Source organism: Zalophus californianus, chromosome 12 (assembly GCF_009762305.2).
Source record: "Zalophus californianus isolate mZalCal1 chromosome 12, mZalCal1.pri.v2, whole genome shotgun sequence".
Taxonomy (NCBI): domain Eukaryota; kingdom Metazoa; phylum Chordata; class Mammalia; order Carnivora; family Otariidae; genus Zalophus; species Zalophus californianus.
The window spans coordinates 99,752,650-99,770,041 of NC_045606.1; the positions used below are offsets into that span (position 1 = coordinate 99,752,650).

The 17,392-nt window shown below is 56.6% G+C and overlaps 1 protein-coding gene across 9 annotated transcripts in view; it reads left to right on the forward strand.

Annotated features, from left to right (window-relative positions):
* The window catches only part of KRBA1 (KRAB-A domain containing 1), a 28,076-nt gene extending 13,274 nt beyond the window's left edge, over window positions 1–14,802 (forward strand). For 4 of the 9 annotated variants that reach the window (XM_027574553.2, XM_027574561.2, XM_027574559.2 and 1 more), the window contains 8 exons: window positions 1,802–1,954; window positions 2,587–2,769; window positions 3,644–3,820; window positions 3,912–4,043; window positions 4,947–5,048; window positions 5,511–5,672; window positions 7,063–10,182; window positions 13,237–14,802. In XM_027574553.2, coding sequence (XP_027430354.1) covers window positions 1,802–1,954; window positions 2,587–2,769; window positions 3,644–3,820; window positions 3,912–4,043; window positions 4,947–5,048; window positions 5,511–5,672; window positions 7,063–7,985 — 1,832 coding nt within the window. In that variant the 3' untranslated portion in view covers window positions 7,986–10,182; window positions 13,237–14,802. Of the gene's footprint in view, window positions 1–1,801; window positions 1,955–2,586; window positions 2,770–3,643; window positions 3,821–3,911; window positions 4,044–4,946; window positions 5,049–5,510; window positions 5,673–7,062; window positions 11,325–13,236 lie in introns of those variants that run through there. The other 5 variants (XM_027574555.2, XM_027574557.2, XM_027574558.2 and 2 more) reach the window with 5 other exon arrangements.
* The last annotated feature ends 2,590 nt before the right edge of the window (window positions 14,803–17,392 follow it).

Here is a 17,392-nt window from a genome sequence, read left to right on the forward strand (position 1 = left end):
TCTGACCCAACCGGGGTAGGCTGCCATCCCTGGTGTCTGGACCAGAGCTGGGGATGTTGAGGCAGGAGCAGACATGGGACTTATTGCAGGGTGGCGGTGGGGTGGGGGGCGGGGGGGGGGGTGCTTAGCTCCGAAGGGGCAGGACAACAGCTAAGACCCCTTACAAAATAGAAAAAGGTCTCCTTTAGTGTCAACTTTTTCCTTATCCCAGCCACAAAGAAATGCCTATAATATCAAACTGACCTCTGACTGAAGACAAAATGTCCCGAGGTTCATATAAAAGCACCTTAAGGAGTGTCTGTGGTGACCTGTGTCTCTCCAAGCACCCGCCTCCCCTCCTCCCCCCCGCCTGGTGAAGAGGTGGCCACGGTTAGCTGTCACACCTCTTTGGAATTTTGCAGGACTCTGTAGTGTCCCCCTTTGAATCATCCAGGCGCTCTTGGTCTGCCTTGTCCACACACACTGGGTCCCCTGTTGGCTCGCCTTTGTATCCTGTTGTCTGCGGAAGGCCTAGAGCTGCCCCAGCACTCTGCCCCGGGCTAGCTGGAGCCTGTGGAGCTCTGGGGCCTCCCAGTGCCCCTGGCAGCCTGGATTCCTGCCAGGCTGTGGGGGCTCTTTCCTCCCCCCCAGTGCAGCCAACTTTTCTTTTTAAGTTTTAGTTTTTAATAGGCAATCACAGGGTTTTGTTCAAAAGCTATAAAAGATTGCGGAGGAGAGATGATGTCTCCCTCCACCCCTCCCCCGACCCCCGCCCTCCCTGAGTCTCCATGTGCGTTCTCTCACCTTCCAAGGGCATTCTCTGCGCGGCCCAGCTGCTGGTTCCCTCACACAGGCGGTAGCATTCTGTACGCAGCTTTCCACCTTGCCTTTTGTTTTACCATCTCCCTTTGGCATCATCCTGAATTTTGTCTGCGTTTTTCTTGGACCCTAGCAGCACCCCATCCCTCCTAACCACTGCTCGGTACCCGTCCATAGGGGTTAGCACATTGCTTGTTTGTGCGGCCTCTGTGGGTGCACTTAGCTTTCTAAGGAACCCAAACCACAGGAGAGTTCGTGCTGCCTTTTAGAAGCTTCCAGCCCAGCTCCCCAGCTCCCTCTGTTGCTGTAGAACTCAGGGAAACTGCATTTGGGACTCTTGTAGTTGAACTTTGCTGTTCCGGCCCCACGCGGCAGCCCAAAGCTCTGATACTCTCTCTTCGTGCCCTGCCTGGCCTGGCGTCAGCAAACGCCTTCCAGAAAGAGCATGGCCACGATGTCAGCTCACGCAGGAAGGGCCTTTCCTTTTTGGACTTTCGGCTCATCTACTTTCTGCTGCTTCCACGGCTCTGTCACTAGAAATGCAGTATTTGCGATTTATTTGTCTTTTTTCCCCAAGTTGCGACTGCACTAGTGTTGGTCTTCTCAACCTGCTACATCATATCTGGAGGTGAAGGCACCTTTAGCGTTTCCCTCCGACTAGTGGAGGGGGCCTCAGGGCTGTCTGTGGGCGAGGCAGCATAGTGGCCTCCCTCCCAGGGGTGGAGCAGGGTGTCATGCCTGTGGCTGATCGCCCTTGTCACAGCCCACTGACCAGTTCTGTGTCGATGGCTCAGACAGGTTGGCTTCTTCCAGGGCCAGCCCAAGTGGGCCTGCCCACAGCCAGGACTGACACGTGTTGGGGACCAGGTGCCTGGCATGACAGGTCCTCTGAGCCTCCTCCGTGGTCCCAGCTGCCCTGGCCACAGGGGTGGCGGCGAGGCTCCCAGGCTTTGCAGAGACTGAGTCCTGACCATCCAAGATTGCAAATGTTGGGTTTTCACAGGAAGCCCAGTGGGAAGCTCCCCGCTCCAGGGCCTGGAGAACTGTCTCAGAGAGATACCTATGCTCAGGCCGCAGTCAGCCTCGTCCTGGTCCTCAGCAGGGGACAGGGGGTCCCAGAGAGCGGAGCCCAAGAATTGGACGGCAGACAGGGAAGGTAAAGCACGGCTGCCCCGGCGTCGGAGAGCAGGGAAGGGCGACTCTCACAAGGCCAGCCTCGGCCCTGTCCCCCCCACGCACTTGGCAGGCCCACCTCCAGCCCTGAGAGGAGAAGACGCGGTGGAAATGGCCTGGGCAGAAGCTTGTGTGAGGCCGGGAAGCCAAACAGTGCCGCCGGCCTCTGAGTGGTGGGTGGAGTCAGGGCAGGACACCCAGGGCTGCTTGGGGCCGGGGCTGGAGCCGGGGCTGGAGCCGGGGCTGCGCGCCTGGGACGGGCCAAGCAGGTGAGTTGCAAGCCCTGCCGTCTGTTGCTCGAGTCCAGGCCTGAGCCAGGGCCTTAGCAGCGGAGTACCTTTCGATCCTGGCTGTGTTGGCTTCGAGGGCCTTGGTGTCCGGCACATTCGCTGAGCTGTGGGGCCCCCAGGACTCCAGGTGGCCAGGTCTGGGGATAAAGAGGTCCTGGAAGGTTTGGGCGGCTCCCGGGAACACCTGTAGGCCTAGCGTGTGTCCCGCACCTGGAGCTCACGTGCCCAAGAAGCCAACAATGGTAGAAGCTGTGCTCTGTCCAGTGACTTCCTTGCCTCAGTGCCCCATGGGGCTGACAGGCCTCTTGGCTTCTCATTGAAACAGGACTGAGAGGCGAGGCCTGTGAGCCAGCTCATCTGGGACAGAGTCAGGGGGAAGCACCCACCCGGAGCTTCCGGCTGGCCAGCCCCCAGGCGCTCACCTCCAGCAGCGGCCCCATCTGCTACCAGCGAGGGCTCAGAGACCATGGGGCCACCAGGCCAGGGCCGTGGAGGTGGCCCCAGGATGGTGAGCTGACATCTGTCCTGGTGTTCCGTGGCATGTCTTCCCTCCCAATAAAATCTTTGATGAGGGACTCGATTCCCCCTTCCCTCTCCTCTGCTCCCTCCACCCCAGTGCAGCGCCCGGCTCCCGGGCAGCTGGGGCGAGTGTGCTGGCTGCCCCACGCCTCGGGCTGTGTGCTGGGGTGCTGGGGTGCTGGGGTGCATGCTGGGCCGTGTGAGCATTCCCCAGACTCCTGGCTGCAGTGCTCCGAGGTGTGCTGGAAGAAGACCGTAAATGGGTCGCTGAAAGGAAAGCGGGGGACGGTTTTCAGCGGCCTTGGGGTTTCTCTGGGAGACAACTGGTTATTTCCTTTATTGCAGTAGTTGCCTGGGGTCACGGTGGGGGGTGGGTAATGGGGATGGGGGGGGATCTCCCTCTGCTCTTGCCGCTGCTCATTTGTACTTACAGCGGTGTTCCTTCCTAGCCCTGCCGGAGTGGGCTGGCAGGGTCCGGCTTACTTGGATAAATGTGGTATTTCTAAATATTCCCAGCAGAAGAGAATTGGCTCTGGGAGGCTTCCTGTGGACAGGACTGAGTCTCTGCTCTTGGGCCCCGGTCCCGAGTGAAGCAAGTAGGGGCCACTGGGCTCAACACCCGGAGCCTGTCTGGAGCCAGACTGCTGGCGGCTGGTACCAGGGACTTGAGACTTCAGGAAAGTTCCCCGCTGGCTTTGTTCCTCCCCGCCTTCCATGGCCAGAGAGGGTCTCCCAGAGCTTGTGTGGGGCCGTTGGCTGAACTGCAGGGGGACCAGCTCTGCGTGCCTGTGCACTAAAGTAGGGGGTCCTCCTGCCTGTCATAGGCTGATGGACAGGATGTTCTTCTGTTGTCATTTGCCCAGGCGCAGCCACGAAACCCTCCCCACTCCACTGTCTGGAGAACTCTCTGAAGGGGATCTTGCCCGGGAGGCCCCTGCGCTTCGCCTGCTTGGCAGGTCCCAGTCCCAGCCCCAGCCCCAGCCCCAGCTCCAGCTTCAGCAGCTCAGAAGGAGACGAGTTCTGGCAGCTGCTCCCTCAGGGTGAGTTTGCAGGGGACAGAGGAGGCCAGGGAGCCATTCCCTCCTCCCCCGGGGTGCAGCCGCTGCCCTGACACCAGCTTTGTGTTGCCAGAGAGGGACCGCCTTCCTGGCTGCAAGGCCCCTGGCCCTCTGTCCCCACGCCCGGGTGGCGCCCCCACTGGCAGCAGCCCTGGTGAAGGCCCGGGGAGAGCAGAGCCTGGGGACCGCTGCAGGCTCGGTGCAGGTGAGCCCGGAGACTCCTGGGAGGGGGCCTGGAATCTCACTTTGCCTGACTGTTGCCGGAAGTTCTCTGCTTTTGTCATGCTTGAGTTCCCTGCAGGTTCAGCCGGGTTTGAGAGAGAAGGTAGGGCCCAGGGCCCCAGCATTGTTCAACAAGTGTGTTGAATTAGAAAGCCGGGCAATGAACATAATACATATACATGCTCTCTCCCTAGAACACCTACACGTTGTATGTGCTAATAACGTCTGTACACATATATAGTGTTGTGTTGGTCCCCAGCCTATCAGAGGTGATGCTCTCAGCGAGGGGTGCCTGGGGCGCTCTCCCAGCCCATGTTACTCGTAGGGAGCCCCGTGGACATTTACCCCCCCACCTTGGGGTAAATCCTGTGGTTCTTAGAATCATAGGACGCATGTCAGCAAAAGCCATCAGGGACCCTGGAGGAACAGGATCTATGACCCCAGACCCTGCGGGGCATGCCGTGGGGTCCCAGGTAGAGAGGTACAGCAAGAGTAACGCGCACGCCCGGGACTCTGCCTTTACTCAGCTCCAGAGTGCGGTGTCCGGGTTCAGCGGGTTCAGCGGGTTCGCTCTTCACTGGGGAATTTAAAACATCCTAGCGGGAGTTAGGGCACAGGGAGGGGGGAGCGGGGTCGCTCAAGTGGCCAATTATCTAAATCTCCGTGACACTGGGCCTTCTGAACGAGGTCGGGCGGGGCAGCCTGGTTCCATGTCTGGAGGGTTTGCTCGTCGCTGGGTCGAGCGGCTGACTGTATGTGTACCCAAGATGGATGTCTTCTGAGAACTTCGAGGTCATCCTGTCAAATGCCTGCCCCCCCGCCCCACCCCCACCCCCAGGCAGCCTCGCTCCTCAGTCCAGGCCTGACCCGGTGTTTCTCCCCGCAGGAAAAGCAGAAGAGAAGACAGGGGGCAGGTCCCAGTTGCCCTGGAGAGACGTGTACCCAGAAACCCCGGGCCGGCCTGGCCCCCTGGGCAGTGCTGGAGGAGGTAGGGGTGCGGTGAGCAGTTGGGGAAGGGAGCTCCCTCCCAACTCAGTCTTTGGCCCCTGCACTGGCTGGGCCGTACCCGTGTTCCTCCCGTGGGACACGGCAGAGCAGGCTGGGCACGGGCCAGTTTCCCATGGCCCATAAGGTGCCCCCCTCACCAGGGTGGGGCCTGCAGATCATGGTCCTCTCCATCTGCTCCCTCCGGCCTTCACCTTGTGGTAGAGCTAGAGGTGTCAACCCTGGCTACGGAGGACTCCCGAACGAATCCACTCTACCCTCCTCACACATGCCCCAGCAGGCCATTCGGCCAGGGTCGGGCTCCCTGACAGGACAATTGTATCTGTCTTGCATCCCATTTAACCATTGTTTGAAAGTTGAAAGTTCAATTTTTTTAGGCCATGTCCAAATATCCGCATGTCAAAAGGGGTATCCATGCCCCCGGTGCTCTGTGCTCTTTCTGCAGGGGCAGCTGGGAACCCCTGCCCTGCTCCTCAGCCAGAGAAGAGGCCTGGCCCAGGGCCCTGCCAGCCTCTTGGATCAGCCCCTGGGCCCCTGTCCTGGAAGCCCAGGGTCAGTGAAGAATCCAGGGGTCCAGGGTCTGGAAATGGAAGACCAAGTGTTGCAGGTGAACATGGGGCTTCCCTGTCCCCTCAAGTCATCAGGAGCCCTGTGGGCAGGGGGTGGGCAGGGGATAGGTAGCTGCGGTGGCCCCCCACCTGCTTCCCTTCTGCTCAGCTCCTTCCCGTGGGGCAGGCTGGTACCTAGCAGCCTTCATAGGGTCATAGGCAGGAAGGGTCTCTCCTCGAACTCTAGGTTGCTATTTCATTCAGTGTTTTCTCACAGAAATAGCTGGTTTTTTCATAAAAGTACTTTCTAGAGGCGAGCCTTCCAGTGTAGATAACACCCAGATTCAAAGTCTGGGGTTTGAGGAGACTTTCCAGAGAGATGAGGAAATGGGCCCAGTAGCGTTGAGCGACCTGGCCAAGGGCGTCTGGAGAGACAGGGTTCTGCATCACACCTGACCCCGAGCAAGCTCCTCCCTGTACCTGTCAGAGGTGCGCGGAGGGAGCGCGTGGGGCTGGGTCTCCTGGCTCACTGTAGGGCCTGCGCCGAGACCCTCACCCCATCACTTGGCTGGGGCTCCGTCGCTGGCTTGCCCCTTCCGCTGCTCTGCAGGCACAGCCGTTTTACTGAGAGCACTGAGCTGGCCAGAGGTTGCTAGGCCTTAGCTTAGATCCTTCCTGAAGAAGCTGACCAGGCAGCGTTCCAGCCCATCAGGGGTGCCCACGGTGCTCCACAAGTCACTTCTTTCTGTCTGTAACCTGGTGGTGCTGAAGAGGGGGCAGAGCTGGGCTGGGGTGCAGAGGACTGGGGGAAAGCAGGTCAGCCCCACCAATCGGGTGGTAACCGGGCTTTCTTGTGAGGTTTGTCTGGAGTGGAGGCCAGTTCCAAGGGGCTTTATAGTGAAGGATTAGGTGGTTTTTTAAAAAAATAAGATCTAAGATCCTATGACTCTGACCTCAGAATTGGGAGGGTAGAGGTCAGGATGGATGTGCTGAGTCCCCTGCGTCACTGGAAGCATCCTGCCTCTGGCTGCTCTGGCCCTCTTGGGCCCCTCTCCCGGATGCTGTCCACGGCCTTGGCATCTTGCTGTCTGCTGAGCCTTCTCCAGACCCTGCCCACTGACACAGTAGGGCAGCGTTAGGTGGTCTGGGATGCCATTTGCTCTGAAGAGTGGTCCTTCTCCTAGAAGGTGGGAAGGCCACTCACTGTCCTAGGACAGCTTGAGACCCAGCCCGTGGCTTATCCTGTCCATGAATTTGGGGAGCAGCCAGGAGATGTGCCACCTCTGATGTCGTGAGCACTGGCATCCATATTCTCAAGCCTGAGTCACTTCTGTCCCATCTAAAGCCGGGCCTTAGTGGATGGGGAGGATGCTGAAGGAGTCCCCTGGGGGCAGAGAAAGGTTCCGACAGCCTGTGAACGCTCATCCCGTGTCCCTGCTTTGGTTGCAGCCGGGTCCCATAGGAAGTCACTTCCCAGAGGCCTGCCTGAGCCACCCCCTGCAGCTACCATCCGTCCGGCTTTGCCGCAGGCGCCCCCCCAGCCGTGCCCTTGCGGAAGCTCTGTGCAGCCCGAGCTCCGCAGCCTTGGCGCCGCCCTCTCGGAGAAGCTGGATCGGCTCGCTGCGGCCCTGGCAGGCCTGTCTCAGGAAGTAGCCACCATGAGGACCCAGGTGGATCGGCTAGGGAGGCGCCCTCGGGGCCCTGGGCCGAAGTGCCAGGCTTCCTGGCCGTGGGCCCCCTCCCGGGGACCTCGCTGGGCCAATGGCCCTGCTCACAGACACCTCCCCTACTGGAGACAGAAGGGGCCCACCAGGCCGAAACCAAAGATCCTGCGTAGTCAGGCGGAAGGCGGCAGGGCTGGTGACGCCTCAGGCCTTTCCTGCCGAAGGTTCCGCCCCGTATCTCAGCTGCCTCCAGATGCCCCCACGGCAGAACCTTCTGGGCCCAACTCCAGCCCTTCCCAGCAGCCGCCCTCCTCAGCATGCAGCTGCCGCGCCGTGGTGCCTGTGCATGCCTCCCTTGGACACACTGGGGGTCACCGGAGTCCCCCGACCCCCTCAGTGCCTACTGCCTTACCCCCACAGATGGCTTCTGCAGCCAGGGTAGATGCAGAGCCGCAGTTTGCAGCCATGGTGCCGCCTGGGGCCGGCAGCCAGCCCAAGGATCCAAACAGCCTGATGGCTGGGGGCCAGAGAGCCCCTGAGGAGCAGCTGTGGGGTGGGGAACATAGGGCGCCGAGGTGGGGGGCCCCTAACCACCTTCTTCATCAGCTCAGTCCCGCTGAAGCTGTCCCGAGCCTGGCCACTTCTCCTAGGGGCTGTCCCGCGCCCTCACCCTGCTCCAGCCGAACCTTCCCCACTTCTGGGCTGTGAAGGGGCTGGGAGTTTTGCCATTGGCCTGAGCACCCCTGACTCCAGGACGCTGTTTGCTCAGGGAGGCCACTGTTGGGGGTGCATTTCTCAGCCACGCCTCTGGTCTTCTTGGCTCAGGTTCATTCAGATGCTGCTTCCCCGTCTTGTCCTTCCCACTGGAACTGTCCTAGCTTGCAGGTGACTGGTGTGCCTGCACGCGTGCACACACCACGTTTGCCTGGGCACTCCAGCAGCTGCAGAGGGACCACGAGCACCCCGCTTCCTAGCATCTGCCCTTCCTGATCTCAGCACTGAGGAGGGCTTGGCCCTTGCTTTCCTGGTAAATCGAGGGCATGGGTTTCACTTGGAGAGAACCCTGCCCCTCGGCTGAAGCTGGATTTGCCCGTGTGGAGTCTGACAGGAGAACTGGGGGACTGAGGGAAAGGCCCTCGGCTCCTAGGAAGGGGCCCCGCAGGGCCGGACCAGGGCCACTGTTGGTTCTCTTAGCAGGACAAGTACCTGGTCGGCTCAGCTGCCTGCCTCTCTGCACCCTCGAGAGAACTCCGCAGTGTCCTGGGAGGCTGGGAAGATCAGCTGCGGAACAGAATTCCCAGATGGGTCCTCAGAAGAGCCCCGCACGTTATACTGTGAGCACAGACCACAGACCACAGACCACAGACCGGGAGGCGTGAACAACACACACTCACTCTCACAGCCTGGAGGCCAGAGTCCGGGCTCAGGGCGGTAGCCGGTCCGGTTCCTACTGACACAGGGAGGGAGAGTCTGCCCCAGGGCTCCCTCCTGGCGTCTCACTGGCCATCTTCATGGCCACGTAGCTTTCTCCCCCAACGCGTGCGTCCAGATTTCCCCTTTGTGTGGGGACAGCGTCGGACTGAGCCCGCCCCAGAGCCCTCCCTGTGACTTGATCACCTCTTTAAAACCCTGTCTCCAAGTAAGGTCATGTTTTTAGGTACTGGGAGTTAGGACTTCAACATGGATTTCAAAACATAACACGCGTAAGGGACTGGGTTGGTCTTCTTGAGTTCGTCTTGGGAGGAGAGGCCCCCAGAAGGGCCTGCTCCGGGCCCCACCCCACTCGGTCGTATATTGGGAGTCCTGCCTGTGGCTTACCTGCCTGATGTCCTTCCCCAGGCTCAGAGCTTTTCCCCCAGCCTTATGTTCCCACTTTTCGTCCTTACTGGATGTGAAGAATCTTCGGGAACTGTGTGCACGTTGCCCGGGAGGGGCCACCGGGCCGGGCTGGTGTGGTCAGCTCGGCAGTCAGGGAACCCAGGTGCCAGGGCTGAGGCCCAGGCCAACTCGGGGCCCAAAAGGGGCTGTAGGCTTGCAGCTGTCATGCCTGCTCTGGGTCCCGGGACACAGGCAGGGCCTGGCCTGCGCTCCTGGCTGCCCCTCTGGAGGGAAGGGGGAGGGGCTGGGCCGCCCGCCAGTCACAGTGGGGTCGTTGCCCTCTGTTCAGGACTAAGTCCCAAGAGGACTGTCTCGGAAGCTAATGTCTAGAAGATCATGTCATTGAATGTTTAAAAGAAGCAGTGTCTTTATGTGTAGCCATACTTGATAAGGGCAAAAGGAACAAAAAACTTCTAGACTTTCCCCTCAAAGACCTCAGGAAGATGAGTGAATTCCTTTTCGGGCTTCAGTGAGCGAGGGCTGGGCACGTTTCGGAGCCCATGGAGAGGGGAGGACAGGGCTGGGGGGAGGGGCGGAGGGTGCTGTCAGGAGGAGGAGGGTTCTGGGTGCCCCTGCTCAGCCCCCCCTCAATCCTGCCCACTGGCCTCCTGTCCCTTCTCCCCCTAGTCAGCAGCGGTCATGGAGGTGGTCAACACCCACTTTGAATGGCATTTTAAGGTTTTGTTTGGTGGACTTCATGAATATCAGGCATCACACAGACCCTTAGCAGCAGGAGTGAAGGAGCAAATGAGCTCAGAGGGCAGAGGTGACCTTGAATTTGCAGAGCTTGTCCTTGGCGGAGCCTGCAGGAGCACTGCACCCCTGTCGGTGCTTGGCAGCCGGGCACGTGCCCTCACCCGCTGGGTGACCCTCCTTCCAGCCTTCCCCTGCGCTGCAGACAAGGATGCTCGGGACGAGCCCAGTCTCGGTGGTCCAGATCCAATCCGACCATATAGGAAGCTCAAGTCTTTTTTTTCTTTTCTTTTTTTTTTTTTTTTGAGAATGTGGAAAACAAATAAAATGAATGGTAAGAAGCTTCCTGATCTGCGTGTTCGCCTCACAGGTCCACTGCCCCATGAGCACAAAAAGCTTTTATGGTTGTTAGCTGGAAAATCTAGAATCACTAATTTGGTGGAAAATCTGTATGCAGTTTAGTCGGTGTGCATCTCCTTCACCTATTTCACAAGGAAATGTGGTCTTTGGTGAGATGAACAGAGGGGCCTTTTTGAACTCAGGAATTCCAGGGGCCTGGGGGGGCAGGGGGAGAGCAGAGAAGGCTGAAGCTCTGCCTGCCCCCATTGTGCGGAATCTTCAGCGAATGGCTGCGGACTGACCAGGGTACAAACCTCCCCCACCCTGAGCTCATTTCAGGGGCCCTTGAAGTCTGCCCTCTGCCTTCCAGCCTGTAAAGCAGGAGAGTGAGAAGGGGCTTAACCTGTCAGTCTGAGCGGGCTCCCCACAGCCTCCAGGCCGGTGGAGGGGTCCAGTGGGAGCGGGGCTGCCAGGGGGGTGGGAGGGTGCGCAGACCACAGTTTGCTGCCTGATGCATGCCCTGATGTAACCACTCCCTCCCGGAGGAGCTTGACACACTGGCAGACTGACTTGACTCCACTTTTTTGTGTCTTTCTGTTTCAGATGTGGCTTCTGGAAAGAGCCTACAGTGGGACTTTATTTTTTAATCCAGCTGGACAAGTTCTGTTCTTTATTTAGAGCCCTTAATCCATTTATGTGTAATTATAGATTTAGATTTGAGTATACAGTCTTATTTTATGCTTACGTTTGTCTCACTTATTCTGGGTTTTTTCCCTTCGTTGCCTTCTTTTATTTTTTTTTTAAGGTTTTACTTGTTTATTTGAGAGAGACAGAGTGAGCAAGGGAGGAGCAGAGGGACAAGCAGACTCCCCGCTGAGCGCAGAGCCCGACCTGGGGCTCTATCCCGTGACCCCCCAGATCATAACCAGAGCCCAAATCGAATCATGCTTAACTGACTGAGCCACCCAGGCACCCCTCCTGCTTTCTTTTTAATTGACAGTGTTGTGGATTTTGTCTGTTTGGTCATTTCCTCTTCCCTCTGCCAGCGTCAACATTTATTTATTTTTTTAAGATTTTATTTATTTATATGACAGAGAGACACAGCGAGAGAGGGAACACAAGCAGGGGGAGTGGGAGAGGGAGAAGCAGGCTTCCCGCCGAGCAGGGAGCCCGTTGCGGGGCTCCATCCCAGGACCCTGGGATCATGACCTGAGCCGAAGCCTGATGCTTGACCACTGAGCCACCCAGGCGTCCCTAGCCGCAACATTTAAAGAACTAGGAGGAAAAACATCCAAATTTACAATCATGTTTGGAGGTTTTTAGCACATCTTTTTCAGAAATTGATAAAACAAAGCAGGAAAGATACAGATTTGAACAAGCCAACTAATATATGGAACACTGAACCATAGGACTACAGGAGGCCATCCTGTTGTGTTTCCAGCTCCGGCGGCCGCCTTGCTGGGGGGCGATGTGGGGCAGGTCCTCCAGTGACACCCCCCCCCAGAAGGCACGGAACCAAGTCCTAGGCAGTGGGCTGGCATCCAGAGCCTTCCATGAGTGGCCACGTCAGCGGGACTTCTGTCGGAGCTGGGCTGGGCTTCTCACCGTTCCCTGCGCAAGCTGAGGCCGCTCAGGTGCCTTGCTGCTCCCCACCATCGGTACCCTTCGTCCATGGTCACGTTTTGTTTGACTAAGTCCACTTTATTATCAAAGTCCAAAGTGGGTGCCTCCACCGAGATTCCTGCACTGGGAAGAAATAGTCACAACAGTAACGGCTCGGCTCGTACTCTGTAAGCACTCCCCTCTGTCCAGGAATGGTGCTCAGGGCTTGCAAGGTATTTCATCCTCAGAGCAATCGTAAAAGGTAAAGTTTGTTATCCCCGTTTTACGGGTTCAAGCACTGAACTTCAGGGGTGCTGAGTTCAGTAGCTTGTCCTAAATCACAAATCTCAGAGAGAGTGGGGCCTGACTCGGCCTGTTATTGGGGGCTGCTCTCTGCTGCCCCCTTCTGTTAGTGCAGCCTCAGCGTTTCCACATGACCCTGTCGTTTCACAGTATAATTCTATCGCTGAACAATATTCCAGGCAACTGAGGCCGGTCAGTTATTTAGACATCTTTCTACTGTTTGCCTTGCAGTGAACAGCTTTGTGCTCGTGGCTTTTTTTCCTGTTTTCAAGTCTCCGGAAATAGGATCACTGAATATGTGCATTTTAGGGATCTGGACAGGGAAAGTCTATTGTTTCTAAACACATAGTTTCTTTGACATTCACAGTAGCTAGCTGTATCAGTTTTACAAATATATATCATGGAGTAGAATTGATATTTTTCGCTTTAATTTCAAACCTGCAGAAAATGTGAAAGAATGGTGCAATTAACATCCATATACACTTCATCCAGAATTCACCAGATGTTAATATTTAGCCACAGTTGCATTATCAGGGTCTCTCTCTGTGTCTCTCTGTCTCTCTGTCTCTCTTTCCCTTTCTCTTTCCATATATACGTAGATTTTTTTTTCTTTTTTTGCTGAACCATTTGTAGGTATATTTCAGACATCAGGGTATTTAACTACAAAATATTTCATCATATATCTTAAGCGGAAAAATCTCCTGTATAATCATACTATTACTAACACCCCACAAAAAATTGAACATTGATATAATAACATCACTGCACAGGGGCACCTGGGTGGCTCAGTTGGTTAAGCATCTGACTCTTGATTTCAGCTCAGGTCCTGATCGTGAGATTGAGCCCCACGTCAGGCTCCATGCTCAGTGTAGGGTCTGCTTGAGATTTTCTCTCTCCTTCTCCCTTTGCCCCTCCCCTCATGTGCACTCTTTCTCTAAAATAAATAAACCTTAAAGAAGATCGCTGCACAATGCAGTCTATATTCAGAAATTTTCAATTGTCCCCTGAATGATTTTACAATTTTTTTGTCCATGGTTCAACTAAGAATCATGCATTGCATATGATTGCCATGTGTCTCTTTCATCTCTTTTAATCTAGAACTTTCCCTTACTCTTTTTTCTTCTGTGACATTATTTCTTAATAGGTCAGAGAATTTGCCTTGCACAACGTCCCATTACCTGGATTTGCCTAATTGTTTCCTCATGGTTGGATTCAAGTTCAACATTTTGAGTGAGTCAACGACATCGGTGACATTGAGTGCTTTCCATTGTTTCCTGTCAGGAAGTGTATATTGTCAACCTGTTCCATGATGATAAACGTGATCGCTTGATTACAATGAAATCCACTAGATCTCTTCCCTGTGAGGATACCTTTTCCCCTTGTATAGTTGACCCTCGAACAACACGGGTTTGAACTGTGTGGTCCAGTTACATGCGGGTTGTTTTTGATAAATACGGTACAATAATATAAATATATTTTCTCTTCCTTATGATTTCCTTAACATTTTCCTCTCGACTTTATTGCAAGAATACAGTAAATAATAATATACAGAATATATGTTAATTGCCTTTATGTTATCAGTGAGGCTTCTGGTCAGCAGTAGGCTATAAGTTAAGTTTTGGGGGAGTCAAGTTATAGGTGGACTTTTGACCTCGACCCCAACATTCTTCAGGGGTCACGTGTAATTAATTGGCTATCGGTGAGGTGATTCTTTGAGACTTTGTATACCTTTCAGATGTGTTAGGAGATGAATTTGTACCTTGAAGATACCTTATTATTAACATGTACCTCAAAGATCCATGTACAATGTTGAAATTTTGTCCTAAGATCTGTAAATATTTGGAGAGAGAGAGAACCCCCCCTCCCCTGGCCTGCCCACTCTGCCTCTTCTCTCCATTCCTGCAGCCGAGCTTCCTGTTTGCCCTGCTCTCATCCCTCATGGCGCATCTACCCAATGCACAAGCCTCAGCGACGTCATAGGTAGTCCGGGCTGTCCAGGTGTGGGCAAGACATGAGGGAGGAGAGGCATCTGCCAAGGAGGATGATTTCCAGCTTGCAAAGCAAAGCACTCCTCTGCCTACTGGCTGAGGGAACAGGGCAGAGGAGCCCGTCACGACGCGGGACACTGAGTCTCCTCCCTGGCCCTGGGGAAAGGGATGGAGAGCCAGAGGGGCCAGTGAGGAGTCCTGAGCCTTCAGCCAAGGCCCGGCCCCCAGGAAGGGGGAGAAGGGTACAGCCCAGGGAGAGAGGCTCTCCCCCACCAGGTGCACCCCTCAAGGTGGGCCCTGAGGTGGCCTTAAAGCAGAGGTGGCCGAGGACCACTGCTGGACATAGTGGTGGCTTCGCTCCCCGCCCTTAGGCTACTGACCCAGACGCCGCGCCACACCGCATAGGACGCGCACTGTCTTTCCTGACCCCACCTGGCACCGTCAGGCAGCCTTGCTCAGCCGCGTTGGGGTGGGCTGGGCGTGTGGGCTGGCCTCTGTGGCCCAAGCCAGCCTCCAGCAGGAGGGGAGCCTCAAATAACACCTTTGAGCACTTTTTGACGGGGAATCTAGTGTTTATTCACGGGAGTAGTCTGTGAGGGAGGACACCTTTGGGAAGGTGAGGAACCAGGTTTGAAGAGAGAAGTTGGGGGCGCCTGGGGGGGCTCGGTTGAGCATCTGACTCTTGGTGGCGTCTCAGGTCGTGATCTCAGGGTCGTGAGATGGGGCCCCACAAGGGGCTCAGTGCTCAGCTGGGAGTCTGCTGGATGTTCTCTCTCTCCCTCTGCCCTCCCCACCCAAATAAATAAATAATAAAAAATAAAGGGAGAAGTTGTCTCTCATTCTGCTGGGGAAAGCCTAAAAAGGCCTGCTGTGGACTGAACCATGTTCCCCCCCCTTCACATGTTGAAGGAAACCCTAGCCCCCAGTGGGACTATATCTGGAATAAGTAATTAGGGTGACAGAAAGTCATGAGGGCGGGGCCCTGGGCCAATGGGATTCGTGCCCTTATGGAAAAGAGGCACCAGAGAGCTTGCTCCCTCCGTGAGAACACGGGGAGCCTGCGAGCCAGGTAGCGAGGCCTCACAGGAACCCAGCCAGCCAGCGCCTTGATCTCGGACTCCCAAATGTCTGGGAGAAAGAAATGTCTAGCTGTCTGTGCACCCAGTGGACGGCGTTCTGTATGGCAGCCCAAGCTGAGAGGAGGTGAAATTTAAATTTGTAAGGGGACAACACGAGCAAGGCCTCGCGTGCCGGTGCCCAGATGGGAGAAGGGAGCGCTCCCGGAACCGCCGACGCGCAGAGCGCAGGCCGCGGGGCGGGCGCCGGTAGGCTCCCGCCGGGCTCACTTTGGGGCTCTCACAGGCGGCCGCCAGCCCGCCCGACGGCTGCTTTGGTACCTGCACTTCCTGCATTTTGCAGACGGAGACAGGGTGACGGGACTAGCTCCCGGTGGAGCCAGGGTGTAGACCCAGGCAGGTTTGGAGTCGGGAGGTGCGACGGGCAGACCTCCTGCAGTCCCTGCCTACCCTGGCAAGTTGTCCGACCTCTGTGGGTCCGGGCTTCCTCTGTCGGAGCCGCCGCACGTCGCCCCGAGACGCCGCTGCCATCACAGGATAGTCCCGAGGCCAAGCCCTCAGAGAGTGGTGGGTGTTATCCTTTGGAAGGGGCCACCCCTCGCCCCCAGTCTCATGCCTGCCATGCAACTGGAAAAGGGGTGTTTTAGACATTTTTTTTTTTTTAAGATTTTATTTATTCATTTGACGGAGAGACACAGCGAGAGAGGGAACACAAGTAGGGGGAGTGGGAGAGGGAGAAGCAGACTCCCCGCGGAGCAGGAGGAAGCCCGATGCGGGGCTTGATCCAGGACCCTGAGATCATGACCTGAGCCGAAGGCAGACGCTTAACGACTGAGACACCCAGGCGCCCCTTAGACAAATTTTTAAAAAGATTTTATTTATTTGAGAGAGAGAGAGAGAGCGAGAGAGCACAGAGGGATAGGGAGAAGCAGATCCCCCGCTGAGCAGAGAGCCCGAGGTGGGGCTCCATCCCAGGACCCTGAGATCATGACCCCAAGATCAAACATGTAACTGACTGAGCCATCCAGGCGCCCTCTTTTAGACAAATTAACAGGAATCACTGTGCAGTGAAAGGTGGGACTCAATGTTCCACAGCATCTCAGGGATCATTCGTCTGTGGTTCTCAAACCTGACTGCGCCTCGGGGTAAGGGGGTTTGATGAGTCTCCGTCTTACCAGCAGACACTCTCTTGGCCGGTCCGGTGAAGTAAGCACTGTGTTGAGAAGCCCACCTGAACATAGCCACCTTCAGAAGAACTGCAGGCGACCGCGGGTCTGGGGTGGCCTCCAACCAACACCCAGCAGGCCGCCACAGCCCCCAGTCCTGCAGCCACAGGAAATGCGTCTGCCAGGCCAAGTGAGTCCAGAGCAGATTCCTCCCAGCTGAGCCTCGGATAAGAAAGCAGCTGGGCTGACACCCTGATTGGACGCTGGGGACCCTGAGCAGATGACCCAGCTGGGCTGTGCCTGGACTTCTGACCCACAGACACCGTCAGATAATGTGTGTTGTCTACAGAAGATAGGGGAAAGGCAAGAGTAGGGAGAAGCAGTGCAGGTAGCCCACAACATCTCTCACTTCTCACGTGCTTCCCATGTGGCAGGCACTGAGCACCCGTATTAAGACCACATGGTGCCGTCCCCCGGTCACAGCTGATCAGAGCGGGGGTAAACGTGACCTTAGCCTAGCCACTGTTCTCTTCCAGGCATTTGGAACTGAGGTCAGTCAGTCGTTTGACCACAAGGGTAACAGGTAAACGTGGAAGCCGTGGGAGGCCACTTTCACCATGCCACCGGCATAAAGAGGCAGAAAAGCTGGTCCGTGGGGAAGAAGGAGTGAACAGATGCAGAGGAGCCGGGGCGGGGGGTTGAACCACTTGTCTGGTGAGTCACCCCGGCAGAAAGCGGCCATCCTGAGGGTGCACTGGCCTCGCGGGGGAACAGTGCGGACTGACAGCGTCCCCTCGGGGAGCCAGCGACTTGGAGGGGCCCAGCGAGCCCCTGTGAGAGAAAAAGTCGCGATTCTAGCAGCCTCCTGCCCCTCAGAGACCACTGTGCCAGATGACACCACCGCCCCAGCCTAAGGAGATCTTTCTTCCTCCCCTGCACCCCGCCATCACCCTGGGGGGCCGACTGAGGCACAGAGAGTGAGGAGGAGGAGGGAAGGTCGAGGTGGAGAGCCTGAGACCTGGGGCTCTTTCCTCGCCCGTCTACCAGAGGCATGGCCAGCCCCGAGCGGG